At 38.8% G+C, this 22,619-nt stretch overlaps 1 protein-coding gene across 1 annotated transcript in view; it reads right to left on the bottom strand.

The window, feature by feature from the left end:
- Window positions 1-22,619, bottom strand: part of PHKB (phosphorylase kinase regulatory subunit beta) — a 195,251-nt gene that overhangs the window by 64,886 nt on the left and 107,746 nt on the right. Inside the window, exon 13 of the mRNA XM_068993014.1 lies at window positions 22,219-22,313. Coding sequence (XP_068849115.1) covers window positions 22,219-22,313 — 95 coding nt within the window. The remainder of the gene's footprint in view (window positions 1-22,218; window positions 22,314-22,619) is intronic.

Raw genomic sequence — 22,619 nt, 5'->3', positions numbered from 1 at the left:
ACCTTTAACTCATATATTTAGGCTAACTTTATTAGTTTCTTCAGTTTCTGATTAATGATAGAGGAGTCATAATCAGCATTCAGTTGTCTGGCCTTGCCAAAGTGTTCCTTTTGCTCTCCAAATCACAGGCTCCCACGATGAAAGATGCTTTAAATAAGACTGAGGAAATAATAAAATGCTCACAAAAATAATTAAGAACAACAAAGTCTGAAGGTTTTTTCATGAAAATTCATAAAATTCATCAAATTATATGAAATTTATATGCTTTATATGAATATTGCCTTCTTGTAAGCCAATGAAAGTGACTTTCAAAAGAGATATTTCCTAGGCATTATATTCTGACATCTCTAATTTAATAGTCTTAAGAAGTATGGGATGCAACAGGATAATGTAATCTGAGAACATGCAACAGGCACTTAAGTTTTATCTATGCCAAATCAAAACCATCAATACAGGGCTAATTTTTAAAGTGGAGCTATCTTACATATTTTTAAAAAAGCACTTGTCCAAATTAAAACAATGACTTGCATGTGTATAGGGACAAACCTAATCAAAAATACAAAGAGATAAAAGGAATTTAACAGGTCAAATACTCAAAATTTAATTTTTTAAAAATTGAATATAATCTAAAACATATATTCAAATGGCTCACTTAATGAAGCTAATCCTTTCTTTACATTCTTTCCAACTCTTCACAAATTCAAATCTTAACTTCTGCAAAACAACCCAACAATAATGTTCATATAAAAACAGACTTCTGGACTCTGTGGGAGAGGGAGAGGGTGGGATGATTTGGGAGAATGGGATTGAAACATGTATACTATCATGTAAGAAACGTATCGCCAGTCTAGGTTCGATACAGGATACAAGATGCTTGGGGCTGGTGCACTGGGATGACCCAGAGAGATGATATGGGGAGAGAGGTGGCGGGGGGGGTGGGTTCAGGACTGGGAACTCATGTACACCCGTGGCGGATTCATGTCAATGTATGGCAAAACCAAGACAGTATTGTAAAGTAAAATAAAAAATAAAAAAGAGAAGGATTTTAATATATAATGATTATTAATAAGGTCAAACTCTGAGTACTAAAAAAACAAAAATAAATGAAAAAACTTTCCAAAACAAAGGGATGACAGAAAGTAAACGTGGTTTCACATTCCAACTGGTGACTGGTTGATAAATGATTATCTGTTGGCTGAGCTATAGAAGCACTATGCTAGTAATTGTGTGGAAGATGCACTAGTAAAAGACATGCCTACCTAAGACTATCTCTCTTAGTCATAATTGGGGACAATGAAGACATAGGAAAACAACATTAATAAGTCCCACTGACAATGATTCTTCACTTAAACAAGCTTTAGTCAAGCTTCTGAACCTCCTCATAGGCTCACCAGTGTGCTTCCTTATAAAAGTCAGTTTCAGCAAGAATCCTAAGTCAGTTTAACTAGAACCCTCACCATCAATATCAATTTGTTTACCTTCTGTATCTGTTCATATTTCTCATCTGTTTCCTTCCCCCAAGTGATATCTGATCACCCTGGACTGTCTTAAACAAAGAATCTTGTTGGCTGCTGGGTTGGTTTAGACAGAATCCCCCTTACCCGTGATATTTCCTCCGAGTAATTTTCCATCCACTGACCCCTACCCTTCTCCTTGGCTGTCAATTTCCTTTTGCCCATGCTGTATTTGGAACTGAATCCAGTCTCTGTCCCCACTGTAAAATCACACAGCAGTGGTCTCTATACCTGTTGTGATGGTCCTGAATAGTCTGCCTATCATGTTTAGTAAATGCCACTGAACAGTATTTTCTCTAATTTTGTTGTTGTTGTTTAGTTGCTAAGTTGTGTTCTACTCTTTGCGACCCCATGCACTGTGGCCTGCCCAACTCCTCCGTCCATGGGATTTCCCAGGCAAGACTACCAGAGTGGGTTGCCATTTCCTCTTCCAGGAGATCTTCCTGACCCAGGGATCAGACCCATGTTTCCTGCACTGGCAGTCAGGTTCTCTATCACTGAGCCATCAGGGAAGCCCCTCTTCTCTAAGACCATGCAGTAAATGTGCACTCTCACCATGGTAGACACAGCTCACCAGCCCACACTGCAGGACACCTGGGTTCCATCCTTGCTTATACACCTGTGTGACCTTGGACTCTCACTGTCTGAATCCCAGTTTCCTGCCCTATTTTGAGGGAATAAAACAAGATGCTTTTGATAATCTTATTATTCTCTTAATATACTTTTACTATTCTATCATGTATGTGGCGTACAGCCAATAAACATAATGGTTTTACAGTTTATATAGATACATTTGAATAAAAAAATAAAACATTTCCCAATCTAGGCTAAGGTCTATAACAACACATTCAGATCACGTGTGTGTTAGGAAAGTTTCTAGAAAGTGATTTTCATTTTTATGATTTTTATGAAAAATGGTTTTATCTTATAATCTTTTGCCTTATGTTTATTAGCTAATGAATGCTACAGAATATAAAATATTTAATTTAGGAATAGAAAACTAGGTAGAGACCTTTAGATGGAAAGCAATTTAGTCATATCAGCAGTTTCTTAAAAATGTAATTCATGTCAATGTATGGCAAAAACCACCACAATATTGTAAAGTTTAGCTTCCAATTAAAATAAATAAATTAATTAAAAAACATTAAATCTTAAACAGCCCTTATTAGGATGAAATGAAAGTCGTTCAGTTGTGCCTGACTCTTTGTGACCCTATGGATTATACAGTCCATGGAATTCTCCTGGCCAGAATACTGGAGTAGGCAGCCGTTCCCTTCTCCAGGGGATTTTCCCAACCCAGGGATCAAACCCAGGTCTCCTGCATTGCAGGCGGATTCATTACCAGCTGAGCCACCAGGGAAGCCCAAGAATACTGGAGTGGGTAGCCTATCCCTTCTCCAGTGGATCTTTCCGACCCAGGGATCGAACCGGGGTCTCCTGCATTGCAGGAGGATTCTTTTCTCCTGCATTGCAGGAGCTCAGTTCTTTACCAACTGAGCTATCAGGGAATCCCAATATACTTCTAGAACAAAAATTATTACATTAATGAGACAGGAAACTTGATATAGCCAAAGAAACATCATGTAGGCATTTAAAAGAACATTTTATAGAAGTAATATGAAAAATAACTATGATGGTGTAAGTATTAGCAAATGCAAAACTGAATATTCAGTTAGGCTATGTATGATAAGAAAGCCTATGCATATTAACAGCCAAAACATGGAGAATATGTTTTTCTCCAGACTTTTTAGAATTTTTCTCATTCTCACTAATGAGAAAGTAATATTACTTATAAAATAAGTTACTGGAACAAAATAAAATTAGCAATAATATTTATTTAGGTCTTATAATGTCAGACATTTTGTTAAGAGCTTTACATACACTATTACCACTTAATTACATACAACCACTTGAGTTATGAAGTATTATATCTATTTAATAGAGGACAGAGGAGCCTGGAATGCTGCAGTCCATGGGGTCGCTGAGGGTCGGACACGACTGAGCGACTTCACTTTCACTTTTCACTTTCATGCATTGCAGAAGGAAATGGCAACCCACTCCAGTGTTCTTGCCTGGAGAATCCCAGGGACGGAGCCTGGTAGGCTGCTGTCTATGGGGTCGCACAGAGTCGGAGACGACTGAAGTGACTTAGCAGCAATAGAGGAAGAAAGTGAGGCTTAGAGAGATTACTTAAACCTTCCAAGGTCACAGAGTTAGTAAGCAGAAGAAATCAGTTTTAGAGTTAGGCCTATAGGACGCAAAGCCACTATACCACCTCCTTAAAAATAAAATGTATTACATACATATGTAGTATTCTTTAATCTTCAAGAAAACAATTCATGCAAAATTTTATATACCTGTATTTTCAGAAAACAAAGTATGAAACCCTTTTTTCTTCATTAATTTGAAAAATGAGAGATCAAGTGTATGTTCTTAGCTCAGATCTGTATAAATATGTACATGGTTTAGTAAATAAGTACTGACTTTCATTCTAAATTTGGTTAGTAAATAAGTACTGACTTTCATTCTAAATTTAGAAGCTTTACGCTCTTACACTAAATAACATTTCTTTCATATTGGTCTTTTCTCCAAAGACTGCCAAAGTAGATCAATCCATTTTAATTGGTATATTAAATGTGCTAGTTAACTTCTCAAAGCTTGGGTGTCACTGAAAATGATAAATGTGAACCTGAATTCTCTCAAGGGTGCTTCAACACACATGATGTGTTCTATCATGATGATATGCCATAAATGTAAAGTACTGCTTCAAGAGGCTGACCAAAAATACTCATATTTTATTCAGTACAATGGCAAAAATACCTATAACTCTCTAAGGACCTTGTAAAAGCACATTGCTCCTCAGGAAGTAGGCTCCCAAGGCAGCTCCTTATAATATGAATCATTAAATAAGAGAGGGTTAGAATAGATATAAAGAATATACTTTTCTTCAAAGTTCAAAAAGACCTTTAAAACTTTTTGAAGATTCAAAAATAAGAAAAAAGGGAAGTAGGAAAGTCCCAGGTAAATTCATAAATTTATTTATGTTTATGAATAAACAGGATTCTGTTCTCAGAGTAAAATGCCAGGAATATAAGGCAGCTCAGTGTGTTGAATCATAAGAGGGCACAAACTGATACTTGTAGTAGATTCATTAAAACAATACTAGATCATAAGTATTAGATCAAACATAAGTACTAGATCAAACAGGACCCTGCACATCTTTATTCTGGATAATAAACCTTATTTTCTTGCTTTGGATATTTTTCTTCTTTTACATTTCCGCCATGACTATAGGAAGTTTTCATCTTGTAGATGAAATCTTTCATTATATCTCATGCCTATTATTGGAACTTTTAATTTTAACAAGTTCAATGGGTTAATTAGAATGATGTTATTATATTTAATCTTTTTTTTTAACTTCAAATTTAACTTTTCTCAGATCTGGATGCCTTTGACAAAGCATTTAATTTTCACTGGCTCTGGTATAAATACTAGTTAATAGGAGCCTTTTATTTCCCTTAAAGACTGAAGACAGTATTCCTGAAGAGAACTCATATGCAGACTAGGCTTTCAGAAGCATTTCTGATGCCTTGACTATTTTATGCTGTTTCATTATGATAATCATACGAACTTCTGTTCAGCACTCAAATTCATTCCCATGCTTTTAGATAATTTTGGGTTTTTGGTCCCACACAAGCACTTTCTTTCTTTGCCAAGCTAATGAAGTAGAGTTTTTTTTAATCCTTTAAGTAGAAATTATGTCTCAAACTAGTTATACTATTTCAGAGCATTAGAATGAACAAATAAAACTGAGCTTCATGCAAAATTTCCCTAAATCATCTAAGATTAATAAACCTTTAAAAACTGTGAACATATCTGAAACAAGAATGTAAAAAAGGGAAGCAGGTATAAATCTATATTTAGGAGTGCTATATACACATCTACTAAATTAGGATAGGCTTATAACCTGCCTTGGACTGCAGCACACTTACTTCCTGAACAGATGGTCTCCCACCATTTAATCACTCTTTAACTCCCTACAATCTGGCTTCTGAGCACACTAGCTACTAAAATCACTCAAAAGTTACCAGTAACCTAGATCATGGAAGCCAGCAACAAGAGGGCTATACAGAGATTCATGAATAAGATTCAGCCAAATAATTTCACAGATTAGAGAACTACCCTTCATAAATGCTAGGAGACCTTGTCCAGATTATACTAAGGTGAATCATGCAAGGTCTAAACACCAGCACTTGAACTTCTGCCAATGCTGTGCTGTTCTCTCCAGCCAACTAGGCAGTCAGCTTTCTTGAACCTTTCTTGAACCTTAACTTGTCTCAGAGTTAAGATCCTTTACACTTTCAATCCAGTGACACTGTTTACCTTCTTGCTAGATCCCTATCAGGCCCTTCCTTGAACATCCCTTTACTCAGCCATCTGCATTACCTGTACGTACCCTGACTTTCCAAAATTGACTGCTCATAGTTTCAGTTCCTATCGTGAGCCATGTGCAAGAGCAACACAACCTTGTAACTTTTCATTAACTGCTGGGTATCTCAACTACCATCTTTCTATGAAATCTCTACTATTTATATTCTTGAATATTAAAATAGTATTTTCAGATCACAGTGTTCTTCTGTGACTCTTCCTTCGATAGTAGAATGGCTTATTTATGTAAAATTTCTACTGTACTCAGTATCTATTTCAAGAAACAAGTTCATTTTTTTGGAAATTGCTTTAAAAATGAAGAAAAGAAAACCAATTCCTGGCTGGTCTTATTCTATTGCCTGTTAAACATGTTAGTTTCAGATTCAATCCTGCAAACATTTAGAAAGATATTAAGTTTGCTTTCCTATTGAACCAGGGATCTTCTGTATGTTGATTAGTATAACACATACTTCAAAATAAAGCCCATTTGCTACAGAACTCCAGAAAGCCCCCAGCTGCTATAAAAGGATGTCCTTTTAGCGTTACCTTATCCCCAGTGGAAAACCATAATGCAGAATACAATGAATATGTGAAATCTACACAGTCAGCTGCTTACAGTTTCTTCCAAATATGAATGAGTAGCAAAGGTCTGAAACAAACACAGTCTCCAAGCAACTTTTCTCATGTTAACACAGTTAGAGGCTCTGTAGTGTGAACAGTCTAAGTCTCATTCACAGCTAATCAGCAGATAGCTGGCACCAAAATTATCTAGGCAACAGAAAATGATGGGCCTCCCTAATAGGAACAAGTTAGGGTGAAAGAAGGGAGGGCAAATTCTCAAATAAAGCAGCTTATAACCTCTAAATATTATTTTCCTTTGGATAAGGAAGAAGGAACTCCCTAATAAAATTACTGTTAGACTTTTGGAAATTGGTCTTACCCCAGTACTAACAGAGAAGAAGAAAGTGACAATTACACCTTTTACACATGATAAATGATATATGTATTATGAATCTCAACATAAATTTTGCACAGATATAACATCTTTCCACTTAATTTTTCAGATCATTTCCAAAAGCCTCTCAGTGTCCTATAGCACAGGTGAAATGAGTTTTCTGTGATGTGGTATTAAGCTAGGTTGTTCAGGAAGCAAAATATTTCCTCTGTTAACTCCTTCATACCATTACAAAAATCACTGCTTCCATGCTTGACATCCCTTTCACTTGTCCTTCTTCAGTTTACAACTTTGTATTGGTTCTGCCACCTGACAACTGTACGACCTTGGAAAAATTACCAAACCTTTCTGAGACTTACACTATCAATCTATAAAACAAGTATAATAATATTTATTTCAGAAAAGCATTAAACTCCGACATAATACATATAAAACAGTTTGTACAATGCCTATAATCATTAGATGGCAAAAATCAATAGTGGTTTCCTATTTCTCTCATTTCCTTTCTCTAGCCCTGTCAAATACCAAACTAGTCTAATAGAAGACAAAGAAGAATAAGACACATTCCCTACTCTGAGGATCCCTGCCAGAGAGGCAGGCGTGTAAACCAACTACAATGACATGACAAATGTTAAAACATGGAGAAAGAAATGGCAACCCACTCCAGTATTCTTGCCTGGGAAATCTCATGGGCAAAGGAGACTGGCAGTCCATATGGTCACAAAAGAGTCGAATTATTTTCAGGGAGTAATTTACAGGATGATTAGATAATATGATCTTTTGCATAATTTATCTTTTCCAAATCAAATGTGACATAGGAAAGTAGGGATAAGTAGAGCAGGCACTGTTACTCTATCTACAAGAAAAAAAGAACAGATTAACAGTTTGGTGTAAATTATTCTCTTTCACACATTTCTTTATCAAGTTGGAAAATTTTGGTATTTAATTTACTTGGTTTGCATCTACTTGGGGCTATCACAACTGTTCGGTGAACATCTACTCTGCTCAAATCCCCGTGTTAGGTTCATCAGCCAAGATCTGAAGAAACACAAAGTGTGGCTGCAGAAAAAGATACTTCAGAGAAACAATGAGAAACTAGCACGGGAAGTGAGGCTTCTAGTTCTAGACAGTGGTGTGAGCACTTACACTGAATTCTTATTCCTCTGCAGACCCCAAAGAAATGACCATATAGATGCTAAAAATAAACAAAAAAAGACTAAAGCCATAGCAATAAAGAGAAAAAGGGGCAAAAAATAAGACATTTCAGCACATTTCTAGTGTAAAAGATGGCAAATAGAAGTGCATTAATGAAGAAAGCAGAGCAGAGGAAGCCTATATTGCCAAACTATATCCCTTAGAGCATCACCATAATGCTGCCAGAGGTATGGGAGCTGATCCACCAAATACAGGGGTTCCGGAGCAGCACCTGGTTTGCGGATATAATGGAGGGCTGATGGGAGAGGTGGGGCATGACAGAGAACTGCTTAAAGGCCACAGTGGCTAGCCTGAGGCCCCATACAAGAACCACCATCAGCAATAAAACGAAGTTCTTCTCTCTTTTTAAATATTTTACATTATCTTTTATTTATGTATTTTTGGCTGCACTGGATCTTCATTGCTGCACATGGGCTTTCCCTAGTTGTGGTGAGAGGAGGCTGCTCTTGATTGTGGTGTGAAGGTTTCTCATTGCAATGGGCTTCCCTTGTTGGGAAGCATGGGCTCTAGACATGTGAGCTTTAGCAGTTGCAGCATGGCAGGCTCAGTAGCTGCTCTGAAGCATGTGGGATCTTCCTGGACCAGGGATCAAACCTGTGTCCCCTGCATTGGCAGTTGACTCTCAAGTACTTGTTCTTTTAATATACTGAACAAACTGGCTGGGGTGAGTTAATGCTTCCAGTCTTGGCCCCATTTGGCAAGGGTGATGAAGGGCATGTTTGTTCTCCACCAAGATCCCCAAGAGACAAAACTCTTTTTCACCTCCTGTTGGGACTAGGGGGTGGGGGGCGGGTACCACTTAATACACCGAGAATAATCAGGCCATCTATTACCTAATATATCACTGAACAAAGGAGGATCACCAGGTATGTGAAAAATAGCCAACAGGAAGAAAGCAAAACACTATATCAATAAAACACAAAAATTACCTTGGGTATTATGTCTACAAATTCACTAGACACAGAAAGACAAATATTGCATGGTTCTACTTATATGAAGTATATTGAATAGACAGATTCATAAAGACAGAAAGTAGAATAGAGGTTACCAGGAGCTGGAGGGAGGGGAGTAGAAGAGAATCATTGTTTAAAGGGTACAGAGTTTTTGTTGGAGATGATGAAAAAGTTTTGGGTATAGATAGCAGTAATGGTTATGCAACATTGCAAATTTAATGCCACTGAATTGTACACTTATGAATGGTTAAATTGATAAATACCATGCAATGCTTATTTTACCACAATAATAAAAAAGAAAAAGATCAGTCAGGAAATTCAACAAATGGTGCTCTAACAACTGGATATCCGCATACGAAGAATGGAGTTGAATGCCTACCATTAACTCAAAATCAATCAGAGGTGTAAATATAAAAGCTAAACCTATAGAATTCTTGGAAGAAAACACAGGCATAAGTCTTTGTGACCCTGGATTAGACAATGGTTTCTTAGATATAACACCAAAAGCACAGCAACCAAAAAAGAAAAAAACTGATAAATCAGACTATCAAAAGTGGAAATTGTCTGTGCTTCAAATGACACCATCAAGAAACTGGAATAGTAGTTCACCAAATGGGAGGAAATATTCACAAATAATAGAAGGAACTCATATGCAGAACACATACAGAAATATGACAAAACAATAATAAAGAGACAAAGAACCCAATTTTAAAATGACCACAGTATCTTGAGACACTTGCCCAAACAGATACGTACACATATTCCTCCTAACACACATAAAAAGATGCTCAACGGCTTTAGTAACTAGAGTAATTAGGGAAATGCAAATCAAAACCACATTTTACACACTAGAAGACTATAATCAAAAGGTAACAATAAGTAGTGACAAGAATGTAGAGAAATTGGAACCCTTATACACTGCCAGTAGAAGGTCTAAATGGTGCAATCACTTTGAAAAACAGCCTGCAGTTCTCAAAATGTTAAGCATAAAATTATCAAATAACTCAGCAATTCCATTATCACCAAGAAAAATGAAAACAAGTCACACACAACCTTGTGTACCAAATTTCATGGCAGCATTAGTTACTGTAGTCAGAAAGTGGGAAAAACCCAAATGTCCATCACCAGATGAATGGATAAATAAAGGGTGGTAAATACACACAATGAAATGTTATTTGGCCACAGAAAGGACTGAAATACTGATATATGTTCTAACAATGTTTCCTATGAACTCAGAAAACGTGTGGAGTGAAAAAAGCCAGTCACAAAATACCCCACATTATATGAAATCATTTATATGATATACCCAGAATAGGAAAATCCATATAGACAGAAAGTAGATTCGCAGTTGCCTAGGGTTGGGATAGGGAGACAGAGGAAGGTTGAAGAAAGTGGAGAGTGACTGGGTCATGAAAATAATTTAAAATTTATTGTGATGAATATACTAAAATCCATTGAATCGTACACTTTAAATTAGTGAACTGTATACAATGTAAATTTTATCTCAATAAAGCTATTACTAAAAATAAATGTACAGGACATCCCTGGTGGTTTAGTGGTAATGAATCAGCCTGCCAATGGAAGGGACATTGCCATTGCAAGGGACATGTGCTCAATCCCTGGTTCTGGAAGATCCCACACACTGTGGAGGAATTAAGCCTGTGTGTCACAGCTACTGAGCCTGTGCTCTAGGTCCTGCATTTCACAAATACTGAGCCCTCGTGCCCTAGAGCCTGTGCTCCACAACAACAGAAGCCTCTGCAATGAGAGGCCAGCGAACTGCAATGAAGAGCAGTGCCAACTGGCTGCAATGAGAGAAAGCCTGTGCGTAGCAACAAAGACTCAGTGCAGCCAAAAATAAAAATAAATAAATAATTTTAAAAAATGTTCAATTCTTGTTGTTCAATAAATGATAGCATATATTTTAAAAAATTATTCTACAGAAAAAGACTAAGGAACAGAACAAATCTTAACTCTAATTTTTATTCACAGAAAGACTTATGAAGATTAATTATCCATGAAAAAAGGGGCAAGAAGGAACAAGACTCATATAACTTTTAATTATTTACCCTTAACATAATCCAATGGATAATGAGTCAATAACTCTAAGGGCTGAAAAGAAGGCAGTGGACTTGGCTGGCTAATCCAACCTCAGGACCTGAAGAACGGCAATGTGGTGAGATTCCTAAGATCCAATACACATTGGGCTGAGCACTGGACAGGCCTGCAGCCTGAAATAACCAGCAAGCATAGACCAAAAACATAAACACAAAAGTCTCTTCTCCCTGTCTAAAGGACTGGGAAACAAGAACCATAACACTGACCAAATAGAAATATCCAACTCTGGCTCCTCTACTTGAGGGTTATCAGTTGGCCATTCTGCCTTCACCAGTAGCATCAAAGCCCTGGTGGGCCCACCTAACCTCTGCTTTACACCCAGTGCACTTGATGGGTCAGTACAACTGTAGCATCAGCAAAGAAGCCCCAGTGAACTGTCATGACCCCTACTCCACAAGTCAGGTTTTAGTGGGCAGTCCAATTCATCCATGATAGCAGCAATAAAGCTCCAAGGACCATCCCAACCCTCACTCCACAGCCAGTACATCAGCATAGCGTTTTGCAGCCTAGAGAAGCAGCTTTACAGCAATGACAAGACTACCCAACCCCTGATCCATATCTAGAAACCAGCGAGTGAGCTGATAAATCTGAGCTGATAACTGCATCAGCTGAGTTAGTTATCTCCTGACCTTCCACCCAGGGGCATAAGTAGACTTAGTCCAAGAGAAATGGAATATTATCTGTAGAAGAAAACAAATTTGAATTGGCAAGGGATTTCTCAACAGCTTCCCTTGTGGCTCAGCTGGTAAAGAATTCACCTGCAACACAGAAGACCCGAGTTCGATCCCTGAGTTGGGAAGATTCCCTGGAGAAGGGAAAGGCTACCCACTCCAGTACTCTGGCCTGGAGAATTTCATGGACTAGTCCATGAGACCACAAAGAGTCAGATATGACTCAGCAACTTTAACTTCACTTCACTTCTCAGCTGAAATTATGGAGGCCAGAGGAAGTACACAATAATTCTTACTGAATTAAAAGAAAACAACCGTCAATCACGAATCCTGCATATAATGAAATCATTCTACAGAAATGAAAGGGAAATAGACATTATCAGACAAAGGAAAACTAAGGATTTTGCTAAGAGACCTATTCATAAATAACGTCTATGGAAAGCTGTGCAAACAGAAAGAGAATTACAGAAGAGGGCAGGGACATTCAGAAAGGAAAGAACAATGAAACAGTAGAAGTTGAGATAAGCACATGACTTTCTCTAAGGGTTACATTTACATTATTCAGATATTTAGAGTCAGAGGTGAAAATCGATCTGGTTTTGTTTTAAAAAAAGACTTTTCTGGAAATGGGGAAATTGCGAACTGGTTAATACTCCCAAACGTAACACAACTGCATTGTGATATCTTCTGTATTATTTCACTTTTTACAAAATGCATCTATGTAATTTTCACATGTGGGCAAAGGAAGAGACTGTATCGGGCTTGGATTTTAAAGGATTCTGTGTGAGAGGCCAGGGTTTCAGGATGAAGGTTGTACTAAGAGTAGAGGCCTGGGAGTGGGTGAATAGTAGATCAGCAAGTCAGCTGAGACTGTAGTACAGGGATAGTTGGGAGACATTTGCAGAAATTGCAAGATATAAGTGAAAACCAAGGAAGTGAAGTGACTATGTGAAGATATGGAATTTAGACTCTACCCTGTAGGCAACAGTGTGTCAGGGAAGGTTTTCAGGAAATGACATAAATGAACTCATACTTTATAAGATCCTGTGCTCTCAAGCACAGAGAGTAAACAGGAGGAGCGATTAAAGACAGACAGAGATTATTAAACCATGCCACTGAGTAGTAATGAAGCCTGAGTGATACGTGGCAGTGGGAGTAATTATGAAGAAACAAATGGAGATGCTTCTGTGAAGGCAAAGCCAATATGATAACCCCCTGAAAATAAGAGCTACTGGCACAAGAAGACAGTCCTTACCCAAGACAGAGGCTATGAATACAAAGAAGGTAAGTTTGGCATCATAAGTGTTGGGTTTCTTTTTTTTTTAACTACTTTACTGAGATATAATATATAACTCAAAGAGTCGGAGTTAAGCAGACACCCAGAAATGCTGAGTTTTACTACTAGATCTGTGGAGAGACGATCACCAGGTAGGTAAAACTTAAAGTTCTGACAGCAGGAAAGAGGTCAGGGTTAAAGAAATAGATTTGGATATTTGTATAAGTCCACTATGTCCCTGGTGGCTCAGACAGTAAAGCGTCTGCCTGCAATGTGGGAGACCCGGGTTCGATTCCTGGGTTGGGAAGATCCCCTGGAGAAGGAAATGGTAATCCACTCCAGCACTCTTGCCTGGAAAATCCCATGGACAAAGGAGCCTGATAGGCTACAGTCCATGGGGTCGTAAAGAGTTGGACACGACTGAGTGACTTGACTTGACTGTACTATTTCCCATGACTTACGTTCCTCCCACATACACCTTTAAGCACACACAAACACTCAAGTTCAACACTGAGAACCTCCTATATAACAGGTGTTAGGGCACTATGACAGATACTGAAGCTACAGAAATGAATAAAACATGGTCTCTGACCTCTAGGAACTTACATTCTAAAGTCTGCAGAGGTTTTCTTGTTTTGTTTTCTGTTGGTCAAAATCTCACAATACTGTTAGGTATATCTGCTACTGCTCACAATGCTTTTCTTTCTGCTCCTCTACACCGGCGTTTCTTTCTACTCCTCTAAAGCTGGAATTAAGATTGCTGGAAGAAATATCAACAATCTCAGATATGCTGATGATACCACTTTAATGGCAGAGAGTGAAGAGAACTAAAGAGCCTCTTGGTGAGGGTGAAAGAGGAGACTGAAAAAGCCAGCTTAAAACTCAAAGAGAAACTAAGATCATCGCACCCGGACCCATTACTTCATGGCAAATAGAAGAGAAAAAGGTGGAAGCAGTGACAGAATTCCTCTTCTTGGGCTCTAAAATCACTGCAGATGGTGACTGACGCCATGAAATTAAAAGGTGATTGGTTCTTGGCAGGAAAGATATAACAAACCTAGACAGCATATTAAAAAGCAAAGACACCACTTTGTTGACAAAGGTCCATATAGTCAAGGCTATGGTCTTTCCAGTAGTCATGTACAGATGTCAGAGCTGGACCATATAGGGAAGGTAGAGCACTGAAGAATTGATGCTTTCGAACTGTGGTGCTAGAGAAGACTCTTGAGAGTCCCTTGGACAGCAAGAAGATGAAACCAGTCAATCCTAAGGAAATCAACCCTGAATACTCATTGGAAGGACTGATGCTGAAGCTGCAATACTTTGGCCACCAGATGTGAAGAGCCAACTCACTGAAAAGATGCTGATGCTGGGAAAAATTGAAGGCAGGAGGAGAAGAGGGCAATAGAGGATAAGATGGTTGGATGGCATCATCAATTGAATGGACATGAATTTGAACAAATTCTAGATGGTGAGGGACAGGGAAGCCTGACAGGCTGCATTCCATGGGGTCGCAAAGAGTCAGACATGACTTGGCAATTGAACAACAACAAAAAAACTATTTTATATAATGGTATTTTATTATTCAAGTAACATCAAGAGAAAACAGCGATTTCTGACGAGTGGGAGAGCAGTGAGGAGGTTCATCCCAAATGATATCACAGTTTCCGAACCTCAATTTTAATCCCAGCTACAAAAGCAAGTCCCTTTTCCTCAAATTAATTTGCTAAGAGTAATGTTAATAAAATCAAGAGCTCTCAATTCAGTCCTCAATGTTTTGGATTTATAATGTGCCAATAGCCCCATGCATACTTGAAGGAGGGACCTTTCTAAAGTTCTAACACACTCCTTGCTCTCTGGATTCTGGAAAATTTTCTTCTGCCATAACCTCCTGTGAAGGAATAAGCTGGTCCAGAAGGCCTGGGTTGTCTAAATCCTGAGAATTCCCAAGAAAGGCATGCTTTCAGGATGAGTTTTCTGGCTTCTTGTAAAGTTCTGTCAGAAAAGAGTGTTTTCGCATGCCAAAGGCCTTGGGCCCATACTGTACCAGTGTGTCTAGATAATTTATGTTAATAATGTGATTTACAGAGAACATCTGCTTCTTCTCTGAGGGGTAACTAGAGCTTAAATAACTGAAGGCAGTCAAGGCAATATACACATTTATATGACTGACCCCTAAAATAAAAACCCTGGACTCTCAAGTCTGAGCAAGATTTCCTGGTTTGCAATACTTTGCATATGTTGTCACACATCCTTCCTGGGTAATTATGTCTCACATGATTCCACTGGGAGAGACCATTTGGAAGCTTGTGCCTGGTTTTCTCAGACTTGACTTGTGTATCTTCACTAATTTTATCCATTCTTTTTTTTTTGTATTAGGTTGGTGCAAAAATAATGGAAGAGTTAATTCTTAGGTAGGTTAATAAGGAGTCTAGGGTCCCCAAGGAGGAGGAGGAAGGGGTTCGGGGCCCTCTAGGAGGAGAAAAGGATAAACTTCTTCTCTTCTACATTCCTTGTCTTAGTCACATTAAACATTTTGTTCTTTAAGCCCAGAGCTAATGATTACACAACAAAACAACTCATTTTGCTCAAAGGTATGTTTTTCCTTAAATTCTGTACCAATGATTATATATCAATAACGTATCCTGCTCAAGGATATGTTTCTCCCTCTTAAGAACCTTCTGACTAATCCTGTTATCTTAAAATCTTTATTGTGGGAGTGGGTATGGTAAGACCATTACAACCTTGAGACATTCTTTTGATTTATTCTTAATAACCAATTGGAAAAGTATATAGCTCCCTTGCTAAGCCTAGTGAGGGGGCACTCTCTGTTCTCCTTCTGATGTCTATGTCAGTTCAGTTCAGTTCAGTCGCTCAGTGGTGTCTGACTCTTTGACCCCATGAATCACACCACGCCAGGCCTCCGTGTCCATCACCATCTCCCGGAGTTCACTCAGACTCACGTCCATCGAGTCCGTGATGCCATCCAGCCATCTCATCCTTGGTCGTCCCCTTCTCCTCCTGCCCCCAATCCCTCCCAGCATCAGAGTCTTTTCCAGTGAGTCAACTCTTTGTATGAGGTGGCCAAAGTACTGGAGCTTCAGCTTTAACATCATTCCTTCCAAAGAAACCCCAGGGTTGAGATCCTTCGGAATGGACTGGTTGGATCTCCTTGCAGTCCAAGGGACTCTCAAGAGTCTTCTCCAACACCACAGTTCAAAAGCATCAATTCTTTGGCGCTCAGCCTTCTTCACAGTCTAACTCTCACATCCATACATGACCACAGGAAAAACCATAGCCTTGACTAGACAGACCTTAGTCGGCAAAGTAATGTCTCTGCTTTTGAATATGCTATCTAGGTTGGTCATAACTTTTCTTCCAAGGAGTAAGCGTCTGTTAATTTCATGGCCGCAGTCACCATCTGCAGTGATTCTGGAGCCCAAAAAAGTAAAGTCTGACACTGTTTCCACTGTTTCCCCATCTATTTCCCATGAAGTGATGGGACCAGATGCCATGATCTTCGTTTTCTGAATGTTGAGCTTGAAGCCAACTTTTTCACTCTCCACTTTCACTTTCATCAAGAGGCTTTTTAGTTCCTCTTCACTTTCTGCCATAAGGGTGGTGTCATCTGCATATCTGAGGTGATTGATATTTCTCTCGGCAATCTTGATTCCAGCTAGTGTTTCTTCCAGTCCAGCGTTTCTCATGATGTACTCAGCATATAAGTTAAATAAGCAGGGTGACAATATACAGCCTTGATGTACTCCTTTTCCTGTTTGGAACCAGTCTGTTGTTCCATGTCCGGTTCTAACTGTTGCTTCCTGACCTGCATACAGATTTCTCAAGAGGCAGGTTAGGTGGTCTGGTATTCCCATCTCTTTCAGAATTTTCCACAGTCGATTGTGATGCACACAGTCAAAGGCTTTGGCATAGTCAATAAAGCAGAAATAGATGTTTTTCTGGAACTCTCTCTCTTGCTTTTTCCATGATCCAGCGGATGTTGGCAATTTGATCTCTGGTTCCTCTGCCTTTTCTAAAACCAGCTTGAACATCAGGGAGTTCATGGTTCACGTATTGCTCCTAAAGTTAAATCCTCTTCTTTGGAGATCAAGAATCCAACATCAACGTCGTTCACAGTAAGCTATCAGTAATTGTGGTTTTTCACTGTTGAAATTTGCCATTTGATATTGGAATACATTCTAAAATACATGTGGTTATGTGATACATCATTTTAATGTGCATTTCTTGCTTTTTTTTTGTTAATGACATTACTTTCAGCTTATTTTATATTTATTTCAGACTAGGGAAATAATGTTAGACAAAAAGTAAACTCAAGTGATTTTCTCATTCAAGTTCCAAAAGGGTTGTAAAGCAGTGGACACAACTCACAGCAACTGCTAACAAAAGTACAGCACAGTGGATGTTCAAGAAGTTTTGTAAAGGTGATGAGAGCCTTGAAGATGAGGAACACAATGGTCAGCCATCAGAAGTTCACAATGACAGATTGAGAGGATCATGGAAGCTGATCCTCTTATAACTACAGGAGAAGCTGACCAGCATTGGCCATTCTACAGTCATGTGGCATTTGAAGCAAACTGGAAAGGTAAAAAGCTCAATAAGTGGGGGTGCCTCATGAGCTGACATCAAATCAAAAAAAATGTTGAAGTGTGGCCTTCTCTTATTCTGCACAACAATAATGAACCATTTTTTGATCAGTTTGTGATGTGCAATGAAAAGTGGATTTTATATGATAACTGGCAAAAACCAGCTCAATGACTGCTGCTGCTAAGTCACTTCAGTCGTGTTCAACTCTGTGTGACCCCATAGACGGCAGCTCACCAGGCTCCCCCGTCCCTGGGATTCTCCAGGCAAGAACACTGGAGTGGGCTGCCATTTCCTTCTCCTATACATGAAAGTGAAAAGTGAAAGGGAAGTCGCTCAGTCATGTCAGACTCTTCGTGACCCCATGGACTGCAGCCTACCAGGCTTCTCTGTCCATGCGATTTTCCAGGCAAGAGTACTGGAGTGGGGTGCCATTGCCTTCTCCAAGCTCAATGACTGGACTGAGACAAAGCTCCAAAGCACTTCTCAAAGCCAAACTTGCACCAAAAGGAGGTCATGGTCACTGGTGGTCTGCTGCCCATCTGATCCACTATAGCTTTCTGAATCCCACTGAAACCATTACATCTGAGAAGTATGCTCAGTAAATTGATGAGATGCACAAAAACTGCAAAGCCTGCAGCCAGTATTGGTCAACAGAAGGGGCCCAATTCTTCTCCACGACAATGCATGACTGCATATTGCACAACCCATGCTGCAAAACTTGAATGAATTGGGCTAAGAAGTTTTGTCGTATCCACCATACTCACCTGACCTTTCATCAACTGACAACCACTTCTTCAAGCATCTCAACATTTTGCAAGTAGAACTGTTGGAAAGAGTTTGTTGAATCCTGAAGCACAGATTTTTATGCTACAAGAATAAACAAACTTATCTCTCATTGGCAACAATGTGTTGATTATAATGGTTCCTATTTTGATTAATAAAGATGTGTTTGAGCCCAGGTGTAATGATTTAAAATTCACAGTCTAAAACCGCAATTACTTTTTCACCAACCTAATAATAAACTGTTAAGTGTAACAGCTTCTGAGTCCTTCCAGTCCTTCCACTGGGGCAAAAAGTGGTCATGAGGACCCCTAACACAGCTTCCTTTGAAGTTGGAGCTGTCTCTCTCTCTTTTTTTTAATAAGACTTCCCAAGATTTAATTTTTTAAACCAAAAAATGGAGAATGATCTCTTGGTGGCTCTTTAAGGGAAATTTAACTACATAAGATTTAATCATTTAAAATGGAATCAAACCACTGGCTTCAAAGCTATACAGGAGAAACTCTAGCTTTTTTTATATCTCTGCTTCTCATGAGGTGGAATACTTCTTGGATACTCTGGAAAAGAGACATTTTAAGCCCTTGCAATACTTCTACTTTATTAACAGATATTTAATATAAAAATTAAGCAGACTTTTTATTGATATATAATTTACATATAGTAGATGGTGACTGCAGCCATGAAATTAAAAGATGCTTATTGCTTGGAAGAAAAGTTATGACCAACCTAGGTAGCATATTGAAAAGCAGAGACATTACTTTTCCGACTAAGGTCCGTCTAGTCAAGGCTATGGTTTTTCCAGTGGTCACGTATAGATGCGAGAGTTGGACTGTGAAGAAGGCTGAGCGCCGAAGAATTGATGCTTTTGAACTGTGGCATTGGAGAATACTCTTGAGAGTCCCTTGGACTGCAAGGAGATCCAACCAGTCCATCCTAAAGGAGACCAGTCCTGGGTGTTCATTGGAAGGACTGATGCTGAGGCTGAAACTCCAATACTTTGGCCACCTCATGCAAAGAGCTGACTCATTGGAAAAGACTCTGATGCTGGGAGGGATTGGGGGCAGGAGAAGAAGGGGACGACAGAGGATGAGATAGTTGGATGGCATCACTGACTCAATGGATGTGAGTCTGAGCGCACTCTGGGAGTTGGTGATGGACAGGGAGGCCTGGCAGGCTGCGATTCATGGGGTCACAAACAGTCAGACACGACTGAGAGACTGAACTGAACTGAACTGAAAGGCATAAATGTTAAGTGTATTGTTGGATAAGTTTTGACAAATATATACACCTCTATAACCACCACCCAGAGATCAATGGTTAGAGTATTTCCACCACCCTAGAAAGGTTTGTTATATTCCTTTTCAGTCAGACACTCCCCATCCCCACTGCAAGATAACCATTGTTCTGACTTTTAATATCTAAGTGCAGTGTTGCTTGTTCTAGTACTTCCCATAAATGTAATCATGCAGGAGGTACTCTTGTGTCTAGGAGATGATTTAACCATATTACTTAAATCAATAGTTCACAATTTTTTGTTTCTGATTAGTATTTTGTTGTATGGATACAGAATATTTCTTTAACCATTCACCTGTTGTTTAACCATTTGGGTTGTTAGTCGCTAAGTCATGTCTGACTCTGACTCTTTTGTGATCCCATGGACTGTAGCCCACCAGACTCCTCTGTCCATGGGATTTCCTAGGTAAGAATACTGGAGTGGGTTGCCAGGAGATGTCTCTTATTTCTGAGAAATGTCTGAATTTTACTACTCTACATATTTTTCTGACATTTGGCAGGATCAATTCCCACAGATCAGTTAATTCCAGGATCTGACTTAGTTAATCATGATTGAAAGGCCACTGACACCAGCATTTCAAGTAAAGAGCCATGTCTGACTTTCATATTTCATCAAGCCAAGCCAGCTAGTCCCAACAATGTATATGAGCATGCTATGTCTTGGCTACTGCTTAAACAGCTGAGAAAGTGGCAAAGGCACCTTACTATTTTATATACTACCACAACCAACTTCCCAGAAGGGTAGAGCAATGACACCTCCCACCAATCTTCTGCTGCCTGCCCTTCCTAAAATCTCCCTGTCAGAAACTATACAACACTGCACAGATATAATCCCCACTAGGCTGCAAGAGAGAAGCCTCTGTCCTGGCCCTAGAAAAAGGCTCTTAGATAGGATGTAGCTCCACATGGGAGGCATAAATATTTCCATATAAAAAGTATACCTAGAGTAAATGCTCTATAAAATTCACTCTCACTCATGTGTACCCTGATTTTTTGAGTGGGCGAGAGAGTTGCAAGTATATTGTATATAAAAAATTATACATAACCCACAGCCCTCATCATATGTGTCAAGCATGAAGTAAATGTTTTAACTATTCATTATGTTAGCTGTGTGCTTTGATGTAATCTGGTTCCTGCCCCTATACCTCAAATCTGTGACCAACAGGTCACTTTATATTCTAAAAAAGGCCTTGAGATTTCATCACCCTAGAAGTGGGTCACACACGCTATGTAAATGAAACATACTAGTCTTAAAATGGCTCAGAGTCACAGCACTAGGCAATATGAAGTAAAATACATTGCCACTTTCCCATTTCTTCAGGTAAAATTGCATGTCTCAAAGACGTCCAGAATGTACACTTGTACTGCAGTGAGACAAGTGGTAAATAGAGACAAAGGCCAGACCTCTTCCTATATGGGAACTAACAGACCAGCATAAAATCTCTATCACATATGAACACAGGCATTTTTATGTTCCTGAGAAAATCTTTATTAAAAGTCTCCCCCAAAGTTTTTCAACTATAAACCACTCATAGTAACTAGATGTTTTGTTGAGGACCAGCAAAAGAAGCAGAGAAATAGTGTGACAGAACCTACTAACGAGGCTGGCTGGCTTTCCCTTTCTCTCATTAAAACAAGCATTTATGTGTGTGTGTTTGTGTATTATACATATATTTTTAAAGTAAAAGGAGCATTTTATAATGCTTATTTGTAAGCATATTTTCTGTTACTGATGATGCTATTCTTATTAAATACATTTTAACTGCTTGGAATCCCAGGCACATACTCAGGTTCATTCCCTTTCTCCTCAGGCAGTTTCAACAATCCACACAACATTTTCATTTTAACAGTCCTCATTACTGGTATCATTTAATACTTGAGGGTATGCTCAAGTCAACATCAATCTTGCTGATCCTGCAAACACTTATTTTGTTGACACAACACAGTCTGAATCTATAGTTACTAAACGTGAAAAAAAAAAATTTAACTATTCCTTTCCCCGACATGTCACCAAGTACAAAGATCAGCTCTCTCCATCACTTAGGCCTATCACAGAAACACATCTCAGATAGACATCAAGTATGGGGTGGGGGGCGGCGTTCATGTAACAGTGCCATCTTTTCTGTCCCAGTGCTACCCACACATAAATCTTCTCAAAGACATTTGATACCGTAAAGTCAACCACTGTGAAGGTGAAAATGTTTACCTGTGAGACATCTTGTTGGAAACATCCGACTCATACTTTCTCATTAACAAATAACCTTTACCACAAGTAAATCTTAACTAACCAGAACAGAGAAATGTCTTGCTCTCACAAGGAACAATAAAAATCCATTTAGAATAAAATTTATGCTTTAATTAAGCTTTAAATGTCTGGATGAATCTAAATCATTAAATAAAATCTCTTTACCTGATTGGAAAACCTCATGCTCACATTTCGTTGATTCTGTAGAGGGACAAAACGCTGAACAGGATCAATGTCTTTAGGACTAATTAATTCATCAGCTGAAAAAAAAGAAGGGAACTTACTAGATCAACAATGTATCTAAACAACACTATAAACCAACTAGACTTAACAGGTGTTTATAGAACACTTCATTAAACAAGAGCAGAATATATATCCTTCTCAATATGCAAGCAACATCTTTCACATACCAGACCATAAAATAAGCTTCAGTAAATATAACAGGATTTAAATCATACAAAGTATATACTTCAGACTTCCCTGGTAGCTCAGATGGTAAAGCGTCTGTCTAGAATGTGGGAAACCTGGGTTCGATCCCTGGGTCTGGAAGATTCCCTGGAGAAGGA

The sequence above is a fragment of the Capricornis sumatraensis genome, chromosome 20 (genome assembly GCF_032405125.1).
Source record: "Capricornis sumatraensis isolate serow.1 chromosome 20, serow.2, whole genome shotgun sequence".
Lineage (NCBI taxonomy): Eukaryota > Metazoa > Chordata > Mammalia > Artiodactyla > Bovidae > Capricornis > Capricornis sumatraensis.
This window is presented reverse-complemented; position numbering and strand designations above follow the sequence as displayed.